Here is a 25,043-nt window from a genome sequence, read left to right on the forward strand (position 1 = left end):
ATTTTGTTCCTTAATAGCAGTTATTATTAAAGGCTGATACAAATGGTAGATGCCAAGGGCCCAAGCTTCGCTCCACCCCGAGGGAAGACAGTAGTGAAGGCTGCCGGCAGTGGGGGAGGACCGCCCAGCCGCGGTCCCCAGGGCGCAGGCGCAGAGCGGGGGCCGGCGGGGTCGCACAGCGGGAGCTGTTAGGTCTCGGGCTCCTGGCGACACCTGCCCGGGGGGAACGCCTGGTGGGAGAGGACTGGGAGCCCAGGGGAGACCTCCCGGGAGAGCGTGGGCAGGTTTGGTGGCAAGGATGGTGACAGGAGAGAGTTCTTTCCCTTTTATTAACCCCACATCTTCGAGCCTGGCCGCAGTGCCCGGCCTGAGCACCGGGGAACGTGGCGGTGAACCCGCCGCCCCCTAGGCGTCTTCAGGCAGGGAGTGAGGCCTTGGCCTGCCAGATCCGACAAAAATGTAAAAATATAAACTGTATTGTGGAGTTGTGAGGGGCCCGAGCTGGTCAAAAAGGAGCCCCCGTTGGGCAGAGATCTGAAAGAAAAGTATTCATTAAGGCAAGGGTGTTCCTATCAGAAGGAACTGCTTGTGCAAAAGAGCCATCACCAATACAGGTTGCCCTGCCGTCGCCTTGAAAATGGAAAATCAGATGCCTGCAAACACAAACAGCCCATGTCGCTCCCCAGGGGAGGGCTCCGTGCCTGTCCTGAGGACTGTGGGTGCGGGTACAACGCTGCAACAACCTGGGAGACTCAAACTGATGAGTGCGGAGACTTCTGACACTTTTGATTTACGTTTATGTTTGTCTTCAAAGAGTACAGTGTAGTAGGAGTTTGGGATATTAAAGTACACACACAATTGGTGTTGCCTTTTCACAATACTGTCCCTGCAAATTTAAAAAAGTGGAGAAGAGGGTGACTGAGAATTCTCTTTTGGGGGATGCTTTATTTTGGTGCAAAATTGGGTGAATACAGTCCATATTTAGGGTAAAAAGGGAAGGAGGTATTCCCAGTGGAGACAGACTAGGCTGTTCCACTTGAGGATTGGGACAAGTCTTGGGAATTTTCTGCCTGTTGTGCAGTCATTATTTGCTAAAGCATCTGCCCACAGCACTTCTCCCACCGTTGGAGGTTGTAGAAGAGCATGAGTTTTAGAATCAGCTGCCACCACATTCACCTCCACCAAGTTCAGCTGTGCCAAGTTCAGTTCCTGGATATGCCCAGTTCCTCATCAACTGGGTGACCTTGGGCAAATTGCTTAATCTCTCTGAGCAAATGTTTCCTATCTGCAAAGTGAGGTTAATAATTTCTAAGTGCTGGCTTACTGTATTGTAGATGATGCATATAAAACTTGGAATGTGCTCAATAAACGTAGGGATAGCATGATCAATTCAATAGCCTAGTTTTTCATTTTTATTTTTTATCCTGGTGAAAAATTTGTGATTTTACACCTTAGATAAAACCATTACATGTTTCACAACCAATAGCTGATTGTGTACTTTTGACAGTACTAGCATGTGTCTGACAATTACATTTTTTGCTTTGGGAAGTTGGGGGGATTTTGACCTCTCCCTCATCTTGTTCCACGTTTGTCAATTGACAAGTGCTATTAAGATGGAAATCAGAGTATTTCTTTCAGAGTTCTCAGCACATGTCAAAGCTTAATATTAATTCTTCCTGACCCAGCTTTGATCTCCAATAGGTCAGTGTCACTGGTGTTTTTTCCATGGTCTCCCAGACTTGTCCCCATAATTGCTTGGGCAGGGGACTAGATGGACAAAAATGGAAGGGAAAAAGTGAGACTGAGTTAAGAAGAAAAGGCAATAAAATCACCAGCACACACTGATCCTAAGAAAGTTCCTCCCCTTGTCCCCAAACCCAAAAGCTAATAAGGCCACCCTGAAGTAGGAACCACAGGTTTGTGAAAAATCATTGAAGTAAGGAAGTATGACCCATTCCACAAGTGCAGGGTGTCCTGAATTCATGAGGTGTTATATGCTCACGTTCTGTCCAATCGGAATTACCTTTAGAAATGACTAATCTTCAACATATGGAGCTCCATGGGTGGCCAGGAAGCTCTGGTCACCAAGTCTGCAGCAGTCTCCAGCTCTGTCCAAGGCCTGAGCTCCCCATTTGAGGTGGAGCACAGCATGAACCTGGCAGCCAGGCTCAGACCATGAACAGCATCCAGTTGAATGGCTCCTCTTAAAGACCTCATTTCTCACATCTCTCTCAGTCCAACCAATTCTTGATTTGGCTCTCATTAGAGATTTTAACAGTCATTCTACTTGGACCTAACTAACACCCAGAGTGAGGGGCAGACCAGCACAAAGGTTCAATGTGAGAGTCAAGTATGGCTCCAAGTACCAGCTCTGGCCCTTATTAGCTATTCAACCTTTAGGCAAGGAACAAGTTCTCTGACCCTGTTTCTTTATTGGTAAAAAGGGGATAGTAATAGTTCTATCTTAAGGTTGTTTGGATGAAAATTGGTAACAGCTGTTAAAAAGTCTAGCACAGAAACTGGCCAAGCTAAGGCAGGCGATCTAAAACTGATTTTGGCCAATTAAGCAAAAAAGGAGTGTGTTAAAAGCATCAAAAGCTCTTGACATTATTGGGAAAGCTAGGGAGCGAGACTTGGGGCTTCCGGGAATGACACTGCAGTGCTGGTCTGATGAGGAAACTGCTGCTGTTGCTGAAGCTAAGTACCAATTGCTACAATTTGCATTGTCGCTATTTTTATACCAGAAACTCAGCTTTGTGGGTACTCACCACAATTAACACATGAAAGACAGCTCCTAGTCCCTTCCCTGAGTTAAAGACCAGCACAGGTGCATCCCTAGGCCACATGCCTGGCCCTAGCTCAGGGGAGGGAGGCTAGGAGAGTCAGTATCTAGCATTTCTCGCTACTCTACCTGGAGGTAGTTATTGCCCTTCATGAAGGCTTATAAAGTAGGGTATTCCCTGAATATAGGAAGGGGTTCAGATACCAGGCAACCAACCTAAAACAAATACCCAGTACTACCCACAACAAAGAAAGACACCATCAATATGGAGATGTTGGCTAATACGCTATAAACCTGTTACATCTCTGTCATTTTACACAGTGAGATCGAAATCTAAACACTAGGAGCCCTTCTGGTAAAGAGTGCTTGGTTGCCTATCCAACAGTCTCCCTTTCTCTCTTAGTGTCAGCTGGGTAGTCAGGTCCCCAGCTAATGAGCCACGCAGCCCAGCCTCCAATCCAGGCAAGGGTGTGTGGTTAGTGAGATGCAAGCAATAGTCACTGGTGGGGCTTCTGGGAAAGCTTTTAAAAGTGCCGTTTTGCTCTTCTCCCTTCCTCCTTTTCCCCTGCCCAGAACACAAAAGTGGCGGCTAGAGCTCCAGTAACCGGCTTGTGATAATGTAGCAACCCTGATATTGGAAGCCATTGCCTCTGAGTGTCTGATGACCTGTCACACTCGCCCTGGACCTCCTAACACTGTTCTTTTATGTGATGGGAAAAAAATAAACTTGTTTCTCATTCAAGTCATTGTTACGTTGCATCTCTGTTCCTAGTAGCTGAAGGTAATTCCGTACTAATACCAGCTGGCCTCAGTGGTTTCACAGGTGCTCCTCTTCTAGCAATCCAAGAGGTCGTCATCCTCCTGCGCATAAGAAAATCCCAGGAATGCACTTGAGGCCCCAGAGCTGCTGGCCACAGTGTCAGGGGTGCAGCCAATGGATTTGGACACAGCTTCCTGGGTGAACTCTGGGTCAAAGTTTTTCAAGTCAGCAGGTCCTGCCTGTCAATAGAAGCCAATGATGAGAAGGGAACCCTGGGTCTGAGCTGCCAAAAGAGCACAAAGCCTCAGAGAGGGACGTCAGGCCTGTCCTCCAAGTACTTCCCAGTCACCCATACTTGGCTGTCACTTTCCCATGCATTGACAGTAATCATTTTATTCCACGTGGTTGATTCCTGGCACCCTGCTTACTCCACACCAATCTTTAGTCAGCCAGTCAACGTATACTTACTGAATGTCTGCAAGGCACCGTTCATGGCACTCCGTGCTTTCATGAAGCTTACATTATGAAGGGGATAGGAGGATTGATACTGACAATAAGCATGTATGCAGATAGATAATTTAGGGTGTTGCTAGGTCCTGTGAAGAAGATAACATAGGGCAATGTGGTAGGGAGTGCCCAGGGCAGTTTGCACTACTTTGGAGGAAGACCTGTGTGGGAGATTGCAAAAATGATCACAGATTCTCCACTTCCCATGCAGAGGTGGAGTCTGTTTCTCCATCCCTTTACTATTGGTTAGCCTTGTGACTTGCTTGGGTCAATGGGACATCCCCAAATGTGATGCAAGCAGAGGCCTGAAAAATGCACATTGGGAGTGGTTCTCTCTTGCCGTACTTGGAACCCTGAGGCCACCACACGAACGAGCCCAGACTAGCCTGCTGCGGTGTGAGAGGCCTCAGGAAGGAGAGCTCGGCTGCCCTGGCTGCCTGCCAACTCCCAGACACAGAGCGAGGCAACTCTAGATCAGCAGCAGCCGCCGTCCCGCTAGCTGACTACAGGCACGAGAGAGCCCTGCGGAGACCAGCTGGCCTGGCCCAGACTGAAAACACCACATAGAATCTGAACAAAATAAAAGACTGTTGTTTTTAAGCCCCTTAGTTTTGAGGCGGCTTGTTGTACAGCAAGAGCCAATCGATAGAGTCTCTCTCTGGACGAGGCACAGGCTATGGACATTATGCCACCTAGGTTTTACGATATCAACAGGTGACCCAGCGGAAGGGGCTGTGGAACCAAACGGTTTCCAGTTTCTCAAATAGGCCACAGGGTGCGGTGGTCCCAGCCAGAGGCTCATGCTTCTAAGACCAGATTGTGAATCATGGCTCTGGCCCTTGACCTTGTTAGTTGTGTGGCTCTAGACAAGGCGGGTATTTGTTGTTCTTTTAGAAATGAAGAAAATGATGCTAAAGAAACTTACTTAAGGTCTCCCAAGCGGTAGCTGGGAGCACCAGGAATCCACCCAGCACGCCTCGCTCTGAGATCTGTGCGCTGCTGCACTGTTCCTCACCCCTGCCTGGTACTCTGTGCATCGTTCTCTCTCCAGGGTTTATGCTTGACATGCTCTTCACTATCTTTTTAAAATCCCAAGAAAAAGAAATTTTTCAGGTGCCTGCACTGAGTGTATCCTATCTGACAACTGTTGTCGCAAATCTGGTACTCAAAGACACGTTCATGAACAGGTAAAACATGACGAACACCTGGGTTTTATAAAAATGGAGATAGCGAATCCCCACTGGCAGTGTTTCGGGTGCAGACTGCTTGGGTGGAGGGGGCTGGACGCTGCTGGACCCCGCACCTCACAGGTGGCCGAGACGACCTCACACGTCCACTGCAAATGGGGCTCCTTTCATTCACACTGCTGCTGCTAATTAATGTTTAAACACTAACCACCTTCACCATAAATCAAGGAAATATAAATTAAATCAAAACAATGAGATGCCATTTTTCCCTAACCAAATTTGCAAAGCAAACAACAATAACAACAACACAGGATGCCGCAGAGGGCGAGTAAGACGAGAGCGCTCCAGCAGGCGCCGCTGGTAGGACACACACTGCCTTCCCTCCTGCACAGTGGACAGGCAGTGCGAATCCAGAACCCAAAAACGTTCACATTCTCTGACCTGGCAATTCCCCATCTGGAATCCATCTTAAGGAAATGACCAGAACTCTGGGCAAAGATATATACTTAAAGATGTTCATCAGCACATTATGATAGAGGAAATAAAAAAGGTAACAACCCAAAATTCACAGTTAGGAGCATGGTTGAGTAAATTATGTTACCAACATAAGACTGAAATATTATGCAGCTGCTAAAAATTATATTTATAAAGTTTTCTATGAGATATGGAAATGATAACAGTTTTTAGCCAAAAAAACAGGGAAGCCAGACATGGTAGTGCACACCTATAGTCCCAGCTACTTGGGAGGCTGAGGCGGGAGGCTCACTTGAGCTTCATGAGTTCAAGGCTGCAGTGAGCTATGATGGTGTACTGCACTCCAGCCTGGGCGACAGAGTAAGACCCAGTCATTCAACTAAATAAATAAATTTAAAATGAGGGGGGGAAGACACACACACAGAGAAAGATAGGTATTAAATGTATGACCTAACTATGTGAGAAAAAAAGACACATAGGAAAAAGACTGGAAGGAAACATGCCAGTGGTTTCTCTTGGGTAGTGAGATAATAAGCATTTCCCTGATGCTGCTTTAAACTTCTCTGCTTTACACACGTTCTACAAGGAATACATATTATTTTTGTTATCAGGAAAAAGATAAAACACCTCTGTAGGGCTTGGCTCTGTCTGGGTGTGCTACATGACACAGCACTTTCAAAACCATGAAAGACCCTGTGGTGAGGGTTACTGGTGCTAACGATCAAGGGTGGCAGCTGTCACCCAGGAGTTGAGTTGGCAACCAGGACTTGTGGGTGCTAGAGCCAGTTATGCCTCAGACTTACTGTGTGGCTTTGCACAAATCCATGAGCCTCTTGGCCCCCCAGTTTTCCCATCTGCATGAAGAAAGCTGGCCCATATACCAAGCTCCCACCAGCCCTGGACACCCAGAATCTAGAATGTGGGGACCTCTTACCACATTTGGGTTGAAGGGGGGAGTTAGCCTCTTGTGGTACAAGTCGTCCCAGTTTATGGGGCTGAAGAATACATGATTCTTTATCTCGAGCTGCAGGAAGAAGGTGCTGGTTAGAAGTACCCTCCCCACAGGTGCTCCACCCCACCCCCACATCCGCCAGAGCCCCAACTCTACCAGCAACTGGCTGTCAACTGGAAAGTAACTTGCAGTTCTGGCTGGTCTCCTGGGATAGGAGATCATTCCACAGCCGGGCCTTGCCCATCATCCAGAATCCAAACCCTTCTCCCCCATAGCATCTGTTTATTCCACAGCTATTTACTGTGCACCTTCTCTGAGCTCCTACGTTGTCCTAGGTTTTGCAGGCATGTCACTGAGCAAGACAGCGGAACCTGTTCTGGGTGGGGGAGGGGGAGGGGGAACTCCCAAGGCGGGCTTGGGGACCCTCCCCCCATTCTGCCTCAGTACATCTTGAGTCTTCCAGAATGCAAACCAGAGAAATAGACCAAATCAACTCACTAAGGAAGGTTTGAGAAGTTAAAGCCCCAAGAAAACCTGTAGATTCTCAGAAACTCGGAATTTAGGAATTGGACCTGGGCACGATTCATCATTTCTTTTTGAATTAAAATCAACGTTGGCACCAACTTCTTCTCATCATAGCAGGACCTCCTCTCTATCTGTGTTTCTCAAAAAATGGTTCCCCAACTCTCTGTACCAGAACCCTGCAGTGGGCCGGTTAAAAAGCCAGATCTGAGAATAGCATGATAGATATTGGAGACTTAGAAGGGTGGGAGGGGCTTGAGGGATAACAAATTACTGAATGGGTACAACGTACACTATTTGGGTGATGGCTACACTAAAAGCCCAGGCTAGGCCTGGGTGCAGTGTGGCTCTCGCCTGTAATCCCAAAAGTTTGGGAGGCCGAAGCGGGGAGGAACACTTGAGGCCAGGAGTTCAAGACCAGCCTGGGCAATGTAGCAAGACCTCGTCTCTACAAAATATAAAAATAAATAAATAAAGGCCAGACTTCACCACTACACAGTACATCCAGTAATGAAACTGCACTTGTATCCCCTAAATCTATACTTTCAAAAAAAAGCCTGATCCAAAATATCTCCAGAAGAATTCCCAAGAAATTGGTAACATTGGTTGCCTCTGAACTGAGGGACCTGGGTGGCTGGAGAGACTTTTTCTAGATGTTCTTTTGTACCCTTTGAATTTTGGTGTATAAATATAATTTATTTTAAAAGTCACACATGTTTTTTAAGATGCAAACCTCCACTTGGAAGGAGGCGACCCATCTTCATGGAAGCCCCTGTTCTTTAAGCTGGCCAGGGATGGGCAGGCAAATGCGCTACATGTCACACTTCACAGTACATGGCCTGTAGGGCTCTTGGTAGAAACATTCGACAAGCACTTGCTGTGTGCTCAGCGCTGGTTTAGGTGCTTTGTGTATGTTAATTCATTTAATCTTCATATTATTATAGATGGGGAAACTGAAGCTCACAGAGAGAAATTAAGCAATATGCCCAAGGTCCTGCAACTAGACACTGTATCCCAGGTGTCCAGCCTGGGATCTGGCAAGGAAGAAGCGCTCAGATATTTGTAAAAAGCAAGTCCAGTCCACTGTCTGCATAGAAACTAGAGGAATCTTCTAAAAACTTACACTGGATCATGCTGCTCCCCTGCTCAAAACCCCCTAAAGCTTACCATGCTTCTCATTGCTGCCACAGGACTTTTGCATGTGCTATGCCCTGTGTCTGGGGTGCCTTTGCCCACTCTATGCATGACTGGCTCCTTCATCCTTCAAGTTTCAGCTTATTTGTCACCTCCTCAGAGAGGACCTCTCTGATCACACTGGTGTGAACTTGTCCCCCTCCCATCATTGTCTACCTCAGCTCATTGTTCATTTCCTTCCTGACATTTGTCACACTTTGTGATAAGGGTACATAATGTTTGTTTTTGTCATCCCCCACCCCCACATTTAATAAGGACAGAGACCCAGTCTATTGAATCCCTAGCACCAAGCTCTATAACCAGCACATGGTAGGTGCCCAATAAATATTGACTGACAAAAGAACTAAAGAAAGTAGTCAGCTAGCAGCAGCAGTGAATTTCCAAATGAAATAGTTAGCAGCGCCTGGTTTTTAAAGGGCAGGAGGACACATGTTAAGGTGCTTCTGAGCTGTCTCTGCAGGAAACTGAGAGTGACACGAGGGGCCAGTGCTGTGCTGGCAGGTCACCTACGAAGTCTGCTTTGGAGCCCAGCCGCTGCCTCTGGTCCTTGTGGAGAAGGCCTTCCAGGAGGTCGCAGGCGGCCACTGTCCGGCCCCCAGGGATCTGTAGCGGCTGGTGCAGAATGTTCTCATACATCTGGGACACGTCTTGGCTGTAGAAGGGTGGCTGGTGAGAGAGAGACAGAGAGAGAGAAAGAGAGAGAGCGGCTGGAGGATCACCCACAAGACAGCGGGCACAGGCTCAGGGAGACCTGGAGCAAGCTGGGCAGCTGGGAGGATTCTGCCAGCCCTGTGTCTCGTGCTGTGGCTCACGTGGTGGACGAGAGAGACAGGACCTTCAGGCTCCAGCACAGTGGAGAGGGTTGCTGGGAAGGCCAGAAGTCTCTCCCCACCAGTGTGAGGCTTGTGGACTTGCTGGGAGCATCCCCTGGCCCATCTCTCTCTCTCTCTCTCTCGCTCGCTCTCTCTCTCTCTCTCTCTCTAGCACAGAACATGCAGAGTGACCCTGGCCCATCTCTCTTAATCCAGCTTGTGCAGCAACTTCACACTTGGCCAAGTTTGCACTCTCACCATCATTTCATCCCAGTCTCATAACCGTCTTCTGAGAGAGGCTGGGATTTTTCACATGGGAAGACAAGGCTCAGAGCAACTACGTGCACACAGCTGGGAAGAGAGCCAGGCCCCAACTGTGTTCAGGGTCCACTTCTCTTTCTTGCTGCTCTTCCTCCCACTCCTCTGCCCGCTGTTCCTCCTCCCAACTCCTCCTAGCCTGCTACTTCATACGCACCAGGCTATGTGGGTGAAACTACCCAGGGTAAAGCAGTGTGGCCTGGGGGTTGGTTCCACAATTTATTGTGACATGACCTCTCTTGGCCTCAGTTTACCTCTCAGTAAACTAAAAATAACTCCGTTTCCAGCAGTGTCAACCTCCAAAGGCTATTTTGAGGCACCCAAGGTGAGACAGTGTGTTGTCAACTGTAAAGTGCTAAACTAACATTATCGAAAAAATATGTATAATCCTCAGATCACTTTGGCACCATCTCTTTTAGCCTGGAAGGAAGAGATGGCTTGTTCAGCTCCCCCAGCAGAGCTGCGTAGACCACATGCCTGAGAGACCCACCCCTAGCTCACCCCAGAGCCAGATGTCCCTTGCACATGGCTACATGCCACTCACCAGGCCATGCAGCATCTCATAGAGGACTGCCCCCAAGCACCACCAGTCCACCGCCCGGTCATACGGCTCTTTACGGAGCACTTCCGGAGCCAAGTACTGAAAGAAGGAAACACACTTGTCTGAGACAAGTTGTTCAGCCTCATTTGCCCCATCTGTAAACAAGGCACTCGGAGGAAGATCGGGGAGGGCTGATCCTGCTGTGATGTCCCCGTGGCTCTGCACGTGTTCGTTCAGCATCCATTTGTGCACGGCCCTCTGCCATGTGTTGGGGATGTGGAAGAGATCAGGCAGGAGTGCCCTGTACCAGTGTACATGTTGTGAACTACACAAAAGTACAGCCAAGGGGTAGAGGGGCCTGCAAGCCTGGCTGTGATCCACTCGCCCAGCCATAACCTTAGTTCAGAGGTAAAGGTCTATCTGGCGACTTTATTTTGTTTAGAGGGGTGCTTTTGCTAACTACTCTGCCCAGAGCAGGTGCGTTTTTCTGATTGCACAAAGGCATCCAATGGGCTCTCAGTGTCCTGGGTGCAGGAAAGCCCTGGGAGTACTCACAGTGCAGCGGGGACACTGATGGACAAAGTGTAAGCAAACGTGGCTCATACTTGTGCTGGAACCCTTAGTGACAGAGGACAGGGTCAGGAAAGGGGAGGTGACAGACTGACAGATGGATGCACACCATGTGTCTATGCCCTGCACCAGGAGAGAACCTGAGGCAGAGCTTTGATTCCTGCCAAAAAAGGACTTGATGACCTCCTAGCCTGGTGTCTCCACCCTTGGGAGAGGGGTCTCAGCCACAGGCAAAGCCACCCTGAGAGACCGTGTGGGGCTGGGGAAGGGCAGAGACACACAGCCCTGAGCCTTGTTGGTGTGTGGTCTCAGGCAGGTCTTTTAACTTCCTAGAACCTCGGTTTCCTCAGCCATGAAATGGGGATGCAGAATCCCTCCTGGGGGCTGTTTTAAGACAGGTGCTAATACAGGTGCAGGCCCTCGGACGATGGGAGCAGCCTTGTCTGCACTCCCCGGCACCGCAGCAGTGCTGAGTCATGAAAAAAGTGATGTGTTGGGGCCACATGTCTCCTACACGAGCTTGGGCTCCACATCATCTGCTCCCCAGCCCTAGCAGCACCCAGGAAAGGGACAGCTGGACTGTCAGGCAATGGGGGGCCAGCTTGGTCCAGCAAACACCCCCCCCCATATACAAACACAGACACTGGCTCCTGCTCAGAGGTGGTTCTAGGGTCCGTTGGCTACCTAGGAACAAAATGGAGGGGCCCATCAGATCCAAGACCCGGCTTTTCAAGCATATGGGGAAAAAGAGAGCAGCTGAAGACCTGCCCTGTTGCCAGGTGGGGAGGAGCTCCCCAGTCTGCAGCCTCAGCCCTCCAACCCCCACCCTGACGTCTGTCCAAGCCACCGGGGGACCCCTTCAGGTCCAAGGTCCAAGATTGGTGGGAGTTCAAGGAAAGGTTTTAACTCTAGGGTTACAGGGAAGCCTTGGCAAGACAGAGAGATGTGTGAATTACCTCTGAGACCTGCAAATTTTAACCCTCCAGGCTCTGAAAGAAGAAGGTGGACCTGTGTTTTGCACTTGCAAGCCCTGATCTTAACTCTCAGGCCAGGCCCTTCTGTTGCACATGGACTTCACCCACTAGCCACACACAGCTATCCAACACTTAAAATGTGATTGGTCCAAACTGAGATGGGCTGTAAGTATAAAATTCATGCCAGATTTCAAAGACTTAGTTAGAAAAAAAAATAATAAAATATTTCAACAATTTTATATGATTGTATGTTGAAATGAGAATATTTTGGATATACTGGATAAAGTAAAATATATCATTAAAATTAATTTCAAAGGTCAGGTTTTACTTTTTATTTATTTATTTTTTTAGAGATGGGGTCTCACGCTGTCACCCAGGCTAGAGTACATCCTTGAATGCCTGGGCTTAAGCCATCCTCCCACTTTAGTCTCCCGAGTAGTTGGAACTACAGGGTGCGCGCCATCATGCCTGGCTAATTTTTAAATTTGTTTTAGAGTCAGGGTCTTGCTATGTTGTCCAGGCTGGTCTCAAACTCCTGACCTCACGTAATCCTCCTACCTCAGCCTCCCAAAGTGCCGGGATTACGGGCATGAGCCACTGTACCTGGCCTTTTTACTTTCTAAATGTGGCTGCTGAAAAATTTTAAATTGTGTCTGTGGCTTGCGTTTCTGTTTCTGTTGGATGACAGAACTGCTGTGGAGCTTCGCTGGCAGCCAGCTGGCTGGGTCTTGGCAGCCCTAGGGCTGGTGTCCTTATTATTACACAGATGAGGAAACCAAGGCTTCGTGCACAGCCAGCTCAGGGGAAGCACTCGAGTCAAAACAGTGAGCTCCCTCAGCTGTAACCCGTTGGCTGTAATCAGGATCTGTGGTCCCAGCCACTCTGACCTGCCCTCTCCTGGCGTGCGTACGCTTACCTCGGGGGTGCCACAGAACGTGGACGTGGTCTCCTCGGGCTCGACACCTTCCTTGCAGAGGCCAAAATCCGTCAGCACCACATGTCCCTGAGGATGAGGGTGGGTAGGGACAGGAGGGTGGGCTAATCCAAGGGCATAGCCAGGCATAGCCCTAAATACCAGATGCCACACCCCAGGGCAGCAGCGGTAGGATCTGATGCCCAGGCACCGGTCGGAGGCTCCACTCAGACCCAGGGCTCCCAGGGCAGCACAGGGAACACGGCATTTCACTGTCTGCTCCCAGCTCGTCACAGTCTCAGACCCACCCCTACAACAGCGGCAGCTCCAGGATGTCCTTGCTGGACAGCAGCTCCCTTAACAGACGGCTGGGGACTCAGAAAGCAACCACACCTTGTGGCAGCCGGGCGGGAAGGTAGAGTGAATGAAGACTCCCAGGTTTTGCCCAGATCCGCTCTTCTGAGGCTGCCATGCCCATCCCCTGCTGCGAGCACACTGCCTTCACCCAAAGCCATGCCCTCTCCCCAGGAGCAATCCACATCCAGTGACTGGTCGATGTAGGGGCACGAAGGCCCAGACTCTTTGCCTCAGTGTGGGACAGTCCTAAGGAGCCATCCCAGCTCAGGCCCCGGGGAGATCAGATGAGGCCTCACTTGCAACCATGATGCACGTGAGCTTACTCCTCTACCCAATTCTGTTTTCTTCACCCCCTTAAAGGTATTTTCTCTCTTGAGAGTGTTCCCCAATTAACCTTCTGCTCTCACCTCACCATCTCAGCGTCTGTTTCCAGGGAAGCCAGTCTAAGATGAACTCCACTAGCCTCCACCTGGCTCTGCCTGCCCCACACAGACCTCGCATCCACATGTCTGCACGTCATATACACATCTACAGTCTCATGTGCACACAATGCACATACACATGTGTGTACACGTGCACGGGCACACATGCACACACGTACTTGAATGTATCCTCTACCCAGATGCATGCATGTACAATGCACATACACCCATGAGCACAGACTCATGGTCAGCACACATGTGTAGCCATGTCCACACACACACCAACCTGGCAGTCCAAGAGAATGTTCTCTGGTTTCAAGTCCCTGCAGAAAATAAGAGAAAAGAGCCCTTTGGTGTCTCAGCCATTTAGTGTGAGGAGAGTTGGAGACTCGGGGTCCTGGCAGGGGGACCATATGTGGAGGCTCCCAAGATGCAGAGGAAGAGTCCAGGGAGGCTGGGCACCGGGCTCTAGGAAAGAGGAAGCCCCCACCTTCACCCCAAACAAAGGACCAAGGTCACTGGGATTCCATCAGGATTTAGGGGTCTGTACAACCCCTGACTGTTAGAACAAGAAGAATCCAGGCTTGGCTCTGAGCCGCAGGTACGCCTCACCTGTAAATGATGTTGAGGGAGTGCAGGTAGCCAATGGCGCTGGCCACCTCTGCAGCATAGAAGCGGGCCCGGGGCTCCAGGAACCGGCGCTCCCGCTGCAGGTGGAAGAAGAGCTGGAGGGGAGGAGCGTGTGTGAGGAGCTCTGGGGGCTCCAGCTCCTAGAGTGCAGGGCAAGGCCCCCAGGACCCCACCCTGTGTAGCTGGCCACGTCCCCCTCTCTGAGCTGCCATATATTCCCTCCAAACAGAGCATGCTGGCCCCCGCCCCACACAGCTGTCCTGGCTGTCCAAAGTGTCAGCAGGAGAAGAGATTAATTAGCATCAACTAAACACCTACTGTGTTCCAGGCTCCCACTCAGGACCTTTTACATCTCTTAGCTCATTTAATCCTCACAGCAACCTTCAAGGTACAAATATCATGCCAGTTTCAAGTAAGAGGAAGCTGGCAGGGTTCAGAATGGTTAGGTGACTTGCCCAAGGTCACATAGCTTGTCATTGGCAGAGCTGAGATTTGAGCCTGGGTGGTTCAGAGATGTGCTTTTCCTCCAATCCAGGCAGTAAGATGATTATGGCCGTCAAACTGAGCCCAGGTTAGATGTACCTGTGGGCCAACCGCTTTAGTCTACTTTGCGGGCATGGAAAGCACTTCACTTAGGGATGCAGGACAAAAACTCCCTGTGGGCATCAGACTGAAAGGCATGCAGTCACTCAGGCTAAATCTGGGGTCACAGAGTGGAGCCCCCCTAGACTTTGCCATCTTGCTCAGACAGATCGAGTGAAGTCCAGGAAGGTGCCCTGCTTGTCCCAGCTGGGCTTCTGGGTCACAGGTGGCCTCGAGTCTCTGTTTACCACAGTGACCGGTCAATCCCACCCTGTGGCCTGTGGTATAAAATGGCAGCACTGGGCATCCTGACCACAGAGCTCCTCTTGGCATTGACCTTTCCCAGGTCTGTCAAAGGGAGTCTGTGGGCAGCTTGGGTGAAGGAGCCAAGAAAGCGCCAGGAGAGGCCGACAGACCTGCATCCACGTCCTGGGTCCACCAGGTATGGGCTGCGTGGTCTTGAGCAAGTGATTCACTCCCTAAGTCTCTGTTTCTTCAGCTACAAAATGTGTCTGTTGTAAGGATGAGCTGAGATCATTCCAGAACTTTCACGCAGTGGGCATGTGGTTTGGATAGCTCCCAGCCAAGAGCCGGCCCAGGGAAGCCTCCCTTCGGGCCCACTCACCTCTCCCCCATTGACATAGTCCAGCACAAAGTAGAGCTTCTCAGGCGTCTGGAAGGAGTAGCGCAGGCCCACGAGGAAGGGGTGCCGCACATTCTTCAGAAGCACACTGCGCTCTGCCATGATGTGGCCCTGCTGTGGAGTCACACAGACAGGGGGCCATGTCACAGCCCCTCACAGCTCCTGGCACAGCCCACACAGCCTTGCTGGTGGGAGTTGTCCTGCCCAAGACTTTCTCATGACCCTGCTCAAACACCCATTATGGCTCCCTACTGCCCTCAGAGCCAGGCCCAGGCTACTTGCCTAATATTCAGGGCTCAGTGTGGTCAGCCTCACCCCCAGCCTCTCCATGTGGGTGCAGCTCCAGTCCCTGGAGCCCCTGCCCCCAGGGTGAAACGCAAAGTGTATATGATAATGACATAAATGAGTCCCAAGGAAAACCTCTGAGAGAAAAGAAGCCCAGCATGATCCACATTCATGCCTTTGCTCATGCTGTTTCCCCTGCCTGGACATCCCACCCTCTTCTCAGACCATTGGAATCCTACCCTCAAGGCCAGCTGCAAGGCAGCCTTCCTCCGGGAGACCTCCTCTTCCCACCCCGATGATATCCTTGTTAGCATCAATCACTTTCTTTCCTGAGTCCCCTGACTGCACAGTCAGTCCTCTCTCTGGGCCTGCTCTGTCCTATTAATGGGGCTGGGTGTTACAGGGACTCGAGTCAACAGAGGCATCAAGCAATCCAGGATGGCCTTGGCTTGAAGAGCCTTTGGAGAGTATAGCACAGACCCCACACTGCACTGTTGGTGAGCCTGGCACCTGCAGAGGGCAGAAGACTTGTCCACTCGGGGCCCTATATCTCCCAGGGGAAGGCAGAGGCCGGGACAGGTCTTCCTGAACGCCCTGTGGGCGAGGTGGCTTAGCCTCCTGGGCATCCCCTTTCCCCCACCTGCCACTGTGACCACCTCTGCACCCAGACTCAAGGACCCTTAGAGGTGGGACCCATCTTTGGAAGCCACCCTAGGCTGGGGGTGGAGAAGCAGGAGAGGAAATGTCTGTGCCTAAGCTCTGGTACCTCCTTCTTCTTTAAGATGGATTTTTTCTGCAGCACCTTCACTGCATAGAATGTCCCGTCGGACTTGTGCTTGGCCAGCAGGACCTGAGCAGAAGCACAAATGCAAGGCCTTGTGGGTGACTTTGAACTTCCCGACGGTATAGGGCCTCCTGCTAACCCTGCTTCCTCCTGCAGGTGTGTGGCAGGCAGGGGCTGGAGGAGTCACAGCAGGGAGACCCGGCCCCCCCCCCTCCTCAAGTCATTCACCTTCCCGTAGTTCCCTTTGCCAATGACTTTGAGAAAGTCGAAGTCCGTGGGCCTGGCACTAAGGGAAGAGGGAAAACTCTGATCAGCATTGTCGAGCTCCGGAAACCTGGCACCCAAGAACAAACCCTGGCTTCTCTTTATCAGTAGAGCTGGGAAATGCAAGGAGCCTTCCAGGAGCCACGTGCCCTTGCCCCTGAAGAACGCCAGGTTCTCCCAGCCAAGAGAGGGCTTGTAAGACTCACTCCTGCCCCAGAGGAGCTCACATTCAAGTTAACAACAGGCAAGGTGGAGATAAAACCAGACGCCCTGCAGAGAAGGCAGGGATCTGCCCCCAAAACCCTGAGAAGGGCCTCAAGGGTGGGAGCTGCTAACAATGCAGACATTTGGGGGGCACTGCAGGCAGTGGGGTGGGGTCAGCAAGGGCAAAGGCTGGGGAATTTGTGGGAGGTAAAGCTGGAGGACTGTCCTGGGCCCAGATGGCAGAGGGTCTTGAACACTAGACCAGAGAACTTAGATTCTATTCTCAGGCTGGGGAGTCAGGTATGAGGGGAGCCAGGTAGGAAAGTTGCCTGAGAGACCCAAACTCACTTTGGGTTGGCTGAAGGCCCCAGGTGGACGTTCCCATTGGCCGTGGAGGGCTAAAGACAGTAAAGAAAGAGTTGACTAAGATCAGCAAGACCCTCCTCCCTGGCCCCCTCCCTCCCCCGTCCCCGGCCCGGGCCCTGATCCCTTCTCCAACAACTCTACTAGGCTTCCTTCCTTTTCTCCTTCCTTCCTTGTTCCTTTCCACCCATCTACCCACCCACCTACCACTCATCCACCCCACCGTCCACCCCACCATCCACCGTCTTACCTGCTTTGCACAACAGCCTTGGGAGGCTGCTGGCAGTTGGGCCAATTGCACAGGTGAGGATACAGGCCCAGAGAGTTGTCCAAGGTCTCACGGGCAACCAGGCTGGGATTGGGACCCAGGTGTCCTCACCACCAAGCCCATGACTTTTCTACACCATCGACTTTTTTTTTTTTACCAACCATATAATTTCAAAAGATTCAGATTCTTTTTAATATAATACTTTTTTCACAGTGCAAGCTGTCCATATCTGAATTAAATATTTGTTACTCTATTTTTTAAAGTTGTTTCTAACATTCTGATGGGATTATCCTTTAATCTAGATCCTAAGAAGTTTGAAAGAACACCTTGGTTCCTCGAAGAAAGAAGCCCATCTATTTCTTGAAGCCCTTGCTCACATCTCTTCTTTCTTCACCCTGCGAGAGGCCCAGTCCTATGTGCTCACGGTGGCCTCTGTTGGCCCCCAGTCCTGGTCTGGGACAGCCCGTGGGGCTGGCTGGTGTCTCTACAGATCCTCAGCCTTGGGAGGAAGTGGAGCCCCCTGGTGATGGGTGGGGGACCAAGAAACACTCACCTGTGGACTGGGGGCCCCGGCCAGGCTGGAGTCCATTCTGTGGCAGTGATCAGGTGGGGTCTCTGGGGGCACAGGGAACAGCAGGCATGAGAGAGCTGGTGTTGTGGGTTAATGTCACCCCTCCAGGACTTCAGGCACCACTGTCCTCTCAGTCCTCCCCAAACCCTGCACCTGCCGCAGCCTGAGCATCTCCTACCCCAGGGGCCAGCAACCCCTGCATGGATGAGACAAGGAGTGACAGCTCCTGGACCCAACCTCTCTTACCAAACATAGCAGGAGGGCTGGAGGGGCACGGCCCCTGCCAGGCTGAGTCTTTTCAAGAATTTGGGACACCCAGGGCAGCAAGACCCCTGTGAGCTGGGGCAGCTCCAGGAGTCCGGCATGGTCAGGGCTGGAAGGACCCTTGCAGGGCATAAAGTCTGACCCCTTCCCCTCACTTCACAGGTGGGGAGCCCGAGGCCTAGTAAAGGACTTTCCTAGGGCCACACAATATGTGGGGGGCAGGCTAGGCTCCCCAGACTTCCATACAGACACGTTGGCAACCCTGAATTACTGTGAACAGTCCCAGCTGGGCTCCGTGTTGACTATGACCTCTTTGCCACAAGGAATGGAAGCTGACGTGGGGGCCTTGGGCCAGAGCCACAGAGTGACCCAAGACTGGCCAGGGTCTATCTGGGGTCAAACAGTGGAGGGTGTGACCAGCTGTTCTATGCAGCCGGGAACACAGTGTCTTCCCTGCCCACTGCCCCCAACTCCAGTGGAGGAGGCCAGGGTGCCCAGACCCTGGCTCAGAGTATTTGGGGTCCCATAGCCTCATCTTTGCTTGGAAGGCCAAGGCCAAGAGCAGAGATCTCACCTGAGAGCCCAGTTACTCGCAGGGGCTGCTGGGCACTGTTCACGGGTTTGGCCCACTGTGGGGCCTGGGCTGCAGCCCACCCCCTCTGGCTAGAGACTGCCCTTCTTTACAAGGGGGTTCCTAGATGCACCCCCACATGGCTTCCTTGGGAACTGAGAAAGTGAAGGGCACGGGAAGGGATCCCCCGCTGCCAAGCCCTAAAAGAGCAAGCTGTAGAACTGCCGAATAGGGCGTGCAGCCTGGCTCCAGCCATTGCCAGCGGCCCGAGCTCCTGCACACAGCCCACCACGCTGCCACACCCTCTCCTGGGCTGACCCTGATGGGCTGCTGCCAGGCCCTGCCCTCCCTGGCCCCACGTACCTGCACAGCCTGAGAAGCCTCTGGGAGAACCAGCAGTTGGAGCAGAAGACGGGCGGTGGACAAGAGAGCCTCTCTCTGTTTTCCCAACAAGGGCCGAAGTGTCCGTGCCTGGTGCCGGCCTGGCCCCAGCACAGAGCTCGCAGCTCCCGGCTGACGTCACGCGGGATCCAGCAGCGCTTAAGATAGGACCGGAGACCTCTGTTCCCTGGGGGACGTCATCTCCCCTGAGGGGTGGGCTGGAGGGGGTGGGCAACAGCCCCAGGAGAGCCCTGGGGACGCTGGGGCTTGTTAGAATGTGTGTGACTGTGCGAGCCAGGGTGTGTGTGGTGTGCGGTGTGCGTGTGCCAGGGTTGTGTGCACAGATGTGATTCGCCGCACCAGTCTGGTGTGACAGTGTGGCCCCGTATTTCAGGTATTTATGTTGGCGTGTGAGTTTGTATGGAAGACTGCATGTATGTGTCAGTGTGACCACGTTTGTACTTTTACGTCAGTGTATGTGCACAGTGACTGTGCATCATTGTGTTTCTCAGCATATGTAGTGTGACAGACCTACACACAAACCACATTGTTTGTACACAGGCACGTCACGGTTTGTCTGTGTTCATATTGGTGTGTCTCCGTCAATCTCTGTGCGAGTGGGTGTGTGCACGTGTGTAGGGGGCCTGTCTGTAAGAAGATATGATAGGAAGGCCTGGTAAAGACCACCCGGGATGAAGATGAGGTCCCACAGACCTCGGCCACGGTGACTGAGAGCCCTCCATCGCCCAAGACCTGCAGGTGTTTCAGAGGAACCAGGAGCCTGGAGTCTGGCTGAGTCCGGCTGCCTTGGTCTCTGACTGCTGAGCACCTGGCCCTTCAGGTTTTTCCCTGTTGGCCCCTGAAGGGCTCTGGCCCCGTCCTCAGGGCAGGCCCAGTTGGCCCCCAGCTCTCCTGCGGTGTAAGAAGCAGGGTCCCAGCGGGCACCCTGACTCATGAAGGCCTTGCTGATCGGAGCAGTCACTAGGACTCACGGCGACCCTTCCTCTCCCCAGGAGCTCGAAGAGGTGGGCAGGTGTTCTAGGGAATGAAGGGTTTGATGGGCCTAACACAGCCTCTGCCCTTGTGGAACTTTCGGTGTCGCTACACCACTCCAGGCGGAGGACCCATGGGGCTGGGGCCAAGGGGGTTAGTCAGGGTGGGAATTGAGCCAAATAGCCTCAGGGGTTCTTTGCAGGCTCTGAAAGGCAGGGGACCGGGAGGTGCTGGCCAAAGGACACCTGAGTGAACAATGTCAGAGCCTTCTATCTTTCAACAAAACAGAAATGTTGACCAAAACACGATCCGCAGGATGTCATGTTGACAAAATACACACCCAGAACAAGGACATTTCTTTTCAAAAACAAGGCCCTGATGGGGCCTTCATTCAGCAGCACTACTGATAACAGCAAATGATAGTGATAACAGTCACCTGAATGTCCCACCACAGGGCACTTCAGAATATCCGAGGCTGTAACAGCCCTCCCTCGTGACCCCACACCCTGTCCAGATACTGTCCCATTCCTCTGTTCCCCTTTTCAGTTAAACTTCTTGAAAGAGTTGTCTGGACTCATCATCTCCACTCCTCTCCCTTTTCTCTTTTGAGCCCATTCCAGAGGCTTTCATCCCAACACTCCAATGAAACGGTGGACCAGTGACCTTCACGTGACAAAGCCAGTGATGCATTCTTCATCCTCATCTTACTCAGCTTCTCTAAAGGATCTGGCACACTCACTTTACCCACTTGGCCTTGCAAGCTCCTGGCTTTCCTTCTAGCTCACTGACTGCTAGCTCCACCTCTTGTGCTGGGTCTTCTCCTTTTTTAAATCGTTAAACACGGGCCTATCCCAGGGCTTGGTCCTTGGCCCTCTATCTACATTTGTCCCCTAGTTGACTGCAACCAGTTTAATGGCTTAACCAACCATACCCCACAGTTCCCAAATTTATCTCTCTAGTTCCAGTTCACTCCTGAACTCTGGACTTATATATCCAACTGCTTCCTCGACAATTCACCAGTTAGATTTCTAGTGACATCTGTCTTCACATGTCCAAAACAAAGGTTTTGTAGGCCTGGCTCGGTGGCTCACACCTGTAATCCTAGCACTCTGAGAGGCCAAGGCAGGAGGATCGCTGAAGGTCAGAAGTTCGAGACCAGCCTGAGCAAGAGCTAGACCCCCATCTCTACTAAAAACAGAAAAAATTAGCTGGGCATGGTGGTGCACACCTGTAGTCCCAGCTACTCGGGAGGCTGAGGCAGGAGGATGGCTTGAGCCTAGGAATTTGAGTTGAGCTAGGCTGATGCCACGGCACTCTGGCCTGGGCAACAGAGTGAGACTCTGTCTCAAAAAGAAAACAAAACAAAAAACAAAATAAAACAAAGGTTTTCCCTCACATTCCTTCCAGTCTGCCCCAGCCTGCTCCTCCCTCAGTCTTCTGGCTCAGTGACAGCACTACCGCCTGCCCACAAGTTCAAGTCAGCAACTTGGAATTCATTCCAGAAACCCTGTACTCTCACCCCACCTGCACTCCATTGTGAGATCCCATGCAAACCACTGATGCTCACCACCATTGCTGCCGCAGCACCCTGCCTGGGCTTCCGTCCTCACTTGCATGGATTATTGCAATAGATTTTCACTGACTCCCTGCTTCTCTATTCTCTTTTTTTAAAAAAAAATTGTTTAGAGACAGGATCTCACTATGCTGTCCAGGCTGGCCTCAAACTCCTGGACTCAAGCAATCCTCTTGCTTCAGCCTCCCGAGTAGCTGGGACTACAGGCACGAGCCACCGCACGCGGCTCCTGCTCCTATATTTACCCACTACAGTCTTTCTCCACTGAAAGCCTGGGTGAGTCTTTTAAAACGTAAATCATATCATGTGTCTTGGTAGCTCACAAACTCCAGCCTCCATCAGCCCCTTCCTGACTGCCCTCGGCCTCTCTGGCATTCTCTTACTGTCTTTTAAACACATAAAAGTGCCCTCTGGCCTCCAACTCCTCGCACTTCCTCGCCCTTCTGAGTAGAACACTCTTCCCCAGGCATCTGCATGGCTGGTTTCCACTAACATCACAGAGGTCTCTGCCTAAATGTCCCCTCTTAGAGAGGCCTGCACTGATTACAGGTGACAGGTCATCTCGGTTTGTCTGGGACTTGGGGGTTTCAGTGCTAAAACTGGCATAGTCCTGGGCAAACCAGGATGGGTAGTCACTTTACAATGCCGGTCCTGCTCATTCCACACGCATTTCTTCTGCTTTATATTTTACTTTGTAGCACTTATCAGTCTCTGATGCCTTTTATGCAACTATTTGGTTTTGTCTCAAACTAGAACGTCAGCTCCATGAGGGCTGCTATTGAATCGCCAGCACCTAGCACAGGGCCTGAAATGTAGTAGGTGCTCAGTACACATTTGACTAATGAATCAAGAAATGAATTGATAAATTTCGGTGCAAATACCAAATGAAAAATCACACAACCAAAAAAATGACATATAAACCTACACAAATCAAACAGGAACATATACATGATACAATGTCAAGCAAAAAACAAGTTTCAAAATGGTAGGTGTACTAGGAATACCAGTTCTGTAAAAGAATAAAAAGACACACATGCACATATACATTGTGTGTATAGCCACAGACACACAAAAAAGGCTAGAGGATCACACCTCCAGGCAACAGTGTGTTCTTGGGTTAGGTTATTTTTATTTCTATGATATCTTCATACTATTGTGTAAAATTTTTCAAGACATTGCTGTGCAGTTAATACTTCAGTACAAACTCCTAGTGGGAACATAGGCATGCCTGGGGCCCGTCACTACCCTCTCCCATCACCTTGACTGTGACCCCACACCTGCACAGCTCTGTTCCTGAGGCTTTCTTCTCTCTTGCACCACTGCTTTCTGATTTTTCTTGCCAGAGGCTGGGCATCAATATCTTCTCCTAACTCTTCACACCTATAGAGGCCCCTGTGAACTCCCAAGGGGGCACCCAAGCCCCTCCATAAGCCCTCAAGCCTGTCCCTCCCCTAACTTGCTGCAGCCTACACTTGTCTCTCTGTCCCATCACTGCATGGACCTGCTTACATCTCCCTGGACCTGCTGCATGGGGTGGGGAATGGTGGTGTCATGCAGTTCTCTCTCTTTGGAACATTCCCCCAACTGACCTGGTTTGCTGGGCTAACCCTTTCGTCTGATCTCATTTGCCTTCCCTGGAAGCCAGACCACCTCCTGATCCCATGAGCCCTCTTCTGTTGTTGCACCTGTCTTCACTCCACCTGCCAGCCCAGTCCAAAGTGCCAGCTTGATCTTACTTTGTTGCTACAACCCCCTGGGACAGGAACTATCATCATCCCTGTCTTGAGGAGGAGAAAACTGAGGCATGGAGATGGGAAGTGACATGATCAAGACACATAGTTAATAAATGACATAACTAGGATTTGAAACCAGGCAGCCTGACTCCAGAGCCCAAGGCCTGGAATTTCAGGAAGAAGTTAGAAAGTTAGGAAGGAATGCAGTTAGTGGAGACTGAGGATGTAAGTTGGTTAGTTAAGGAGGAAGAAATTTAGGCAGCTGAGAAAGCAGAGTTGGTTGGGAGGGAAGGAAATAAAGGAGGGAAAGGGGACAGAAGCCAGGCAGGAAGAAAGGAAGGAAAGAAAGTAGGTAGTTAGGAAAAAGGTTAGCTAGGTAACTAGTTAGTCAATTTGGCAGACCAATAGGCTAGCAGGCAGGTGTCCTGCTCACAGGTGAGCCTCTCACCTGAAAGCTCTGAGTCCAGCTAAGGTCCTGGGGACCAGCCGCAAGCACAGCTCTGCCCTCCGCTCTCTCTGCATGGTCCTCTGACCTGAAACCCAATCCTGCCGTGCACAGCAACCTTCCCAGTCAGTAGCGACCTGTCACCCATTCGTCCAGTCTCCCAAACCGGCTCAAGTTCAACCTCCCAGCCCTGCCAGCTGGGAGCTGGCTTCAGAGCCCTCTGGTTACTAATTAACCATTGGACCTGGATTACTATGCTGGCTGCACCCACTAGCTTCTGGACGGCCCTGCCCTAGGGACCCTCTGAACTTTTAAAAGCTACTGCACAATTCAAGTCATGTGACCTTGGGCAGGTGACTTCAGTTCCCCGAGCCTCCTGCGAATTGGTGATGATGGTGTGTGTTCTGCCTCGAGGGAGGGTCTCTGACGTTCCTTTCAACACTGGAATCACCCCACCCTCTCAAGGTCCAGCGCAAATGCTGACTCTTCCACACAGCCCTCCCTGATTCCACCCGCTGAATCACCTTCCCTTTCCCTTAGGACCTGGAGAGCTGGCAATCGAAGGGCCTGTCGCACACAACTCTCTCCTCCACCCCTCCCCTGATGGGGCCACCACCCTCTCTGTTTAGCCCTTTCAAGGACCCTTCCAGGGATGGGCAGCTCATTCCCTTCCAAGCCAGCCTCTGGCATCCTGTTGTGTTGGGCCAAAGGCTGCCACATCTGCTCTGGCCCTGCCCTGGGAGGAGAATCAAAGCTGAGCTGAAACCTATGCCCCACTCTGCCCTGCAGAAAGCCGGGGATCAGGGACCAGAGCTCAGCTTGCCCCTGTGAGCATGGAAGGAAGGCTTTCTCGTGGTGGACCCAAAGCTGCCCTGGGTTCTAACTCAGGGCAGAGGCAGGGCCTGGCCCACTGGACAGGTAAGAAAAGCTCTGCCCAGTGATCCCTCCTCAGTAGGCACCTCAGAGCCTGACTTTCATACTGCTGCTTCCATTGCCTTTTTAAAATTAATTAATTCAAAATATTAAGAGGGTACAAATGTTTTTGTTACGTGGACACCTTTTATAATGCTTAAGTTGGGGCTTTTAGTGTGCCTATCACCCGAATAGTGTTCACTGTACCTGGTAGGTTTTTACTCCTCCCTTCCTCTGCCCCTCCCCCTCTTGATTTCCAATGACCTTTACATCTCTTTGTGCCCATGTGTGC

General features: G+C 51.3%; 1 protein-coding gene across 2 annotated transcripts; it reads right to left on the minus strand.

Annotated features, from left to right (window-relative positions):
* Positions 1-940: 940 nt before the first annotated feature.
* On the minus strand, positions 941-24,008 carry SGK2 (serum/glucocorticoid regulated kinase 2). Of its 2 annotated transcripts, XM_045528898.1 has the most exons (14): positions 23,843-24,008; positions 19,078-19,253; positions 17,862-17,923; positions 17,026-17,075; positions 16,438-16,495; positions 16,192-16,275; positions 15,123-15,254; positions 13,898-14,010; positions 13,572-13,608; positions 12,510-12,596; positions 10,053-10,148; positions 8,889-9,044; positions 6,645-6,734; positions 941-3,781 (listed from the first exon to the last, which is right to left on the minus strand). In XM_045528898.1, exons 1-14 carry the CDS (start codon positions 23,914-23,916, stop codon positions 3,617-3,619), a joined length of 1,380 nt encoding a protein of 459 aa, XP_045384854.1. In that variant the 5' UTR covers positions 23,917-24,008; the 3' UTR covers positions 941-3,616. The 2 variants fall into 2 exon arrangements, with proteins under 2 accessions (XP_045384854.1, XP_045384855.1); XM_045528899.1 differs by lacking the exon at positions 10,053-10,148.
* Between the last annotated feature and the right edge of the window lie 1,035 nt (positions 24,009-25,043).

The sequence above is a fragment of the Lemur catta genome, chromosome 17 (assembly GCF_020740605.2).
Source record: "Lemur catta isolate mLemCat1 chromosome 17, mLemCat1.pri, whole genome shotgun sequence".
Taxonomy (NCBI): Eukaryota; Metazoa; Chordata; class Mammalia; order Primates; family Lemuridae; genus Lemur; species Lemur catta.

Excerpts from the sequence above, each read along its gene's own strand:
- SGK2 (XM_045528898.1), bottom strand. The coding sequence starts at position 23,916 with ATGCAGAGAGAGCGGAGGGCAGAGCTGTGCTTGCGGCTGGTCCCCAGG. Across the intron at positions 15,255-16,191 it reads CCATCTTAAAGAAGAAGGAG|CAGGGCCACATCATGGCAGA; the intron begins GTACCAGAGCTT and ends GTGACTCCACAG. Across the intron at positions 13,609-13,897 it reads TCCCTCAACATCATTTACAG|GGACTTGAAACCAGAGAACA; the intron begins GTGAGGCGTACC and ends TATTTTCTGCAG.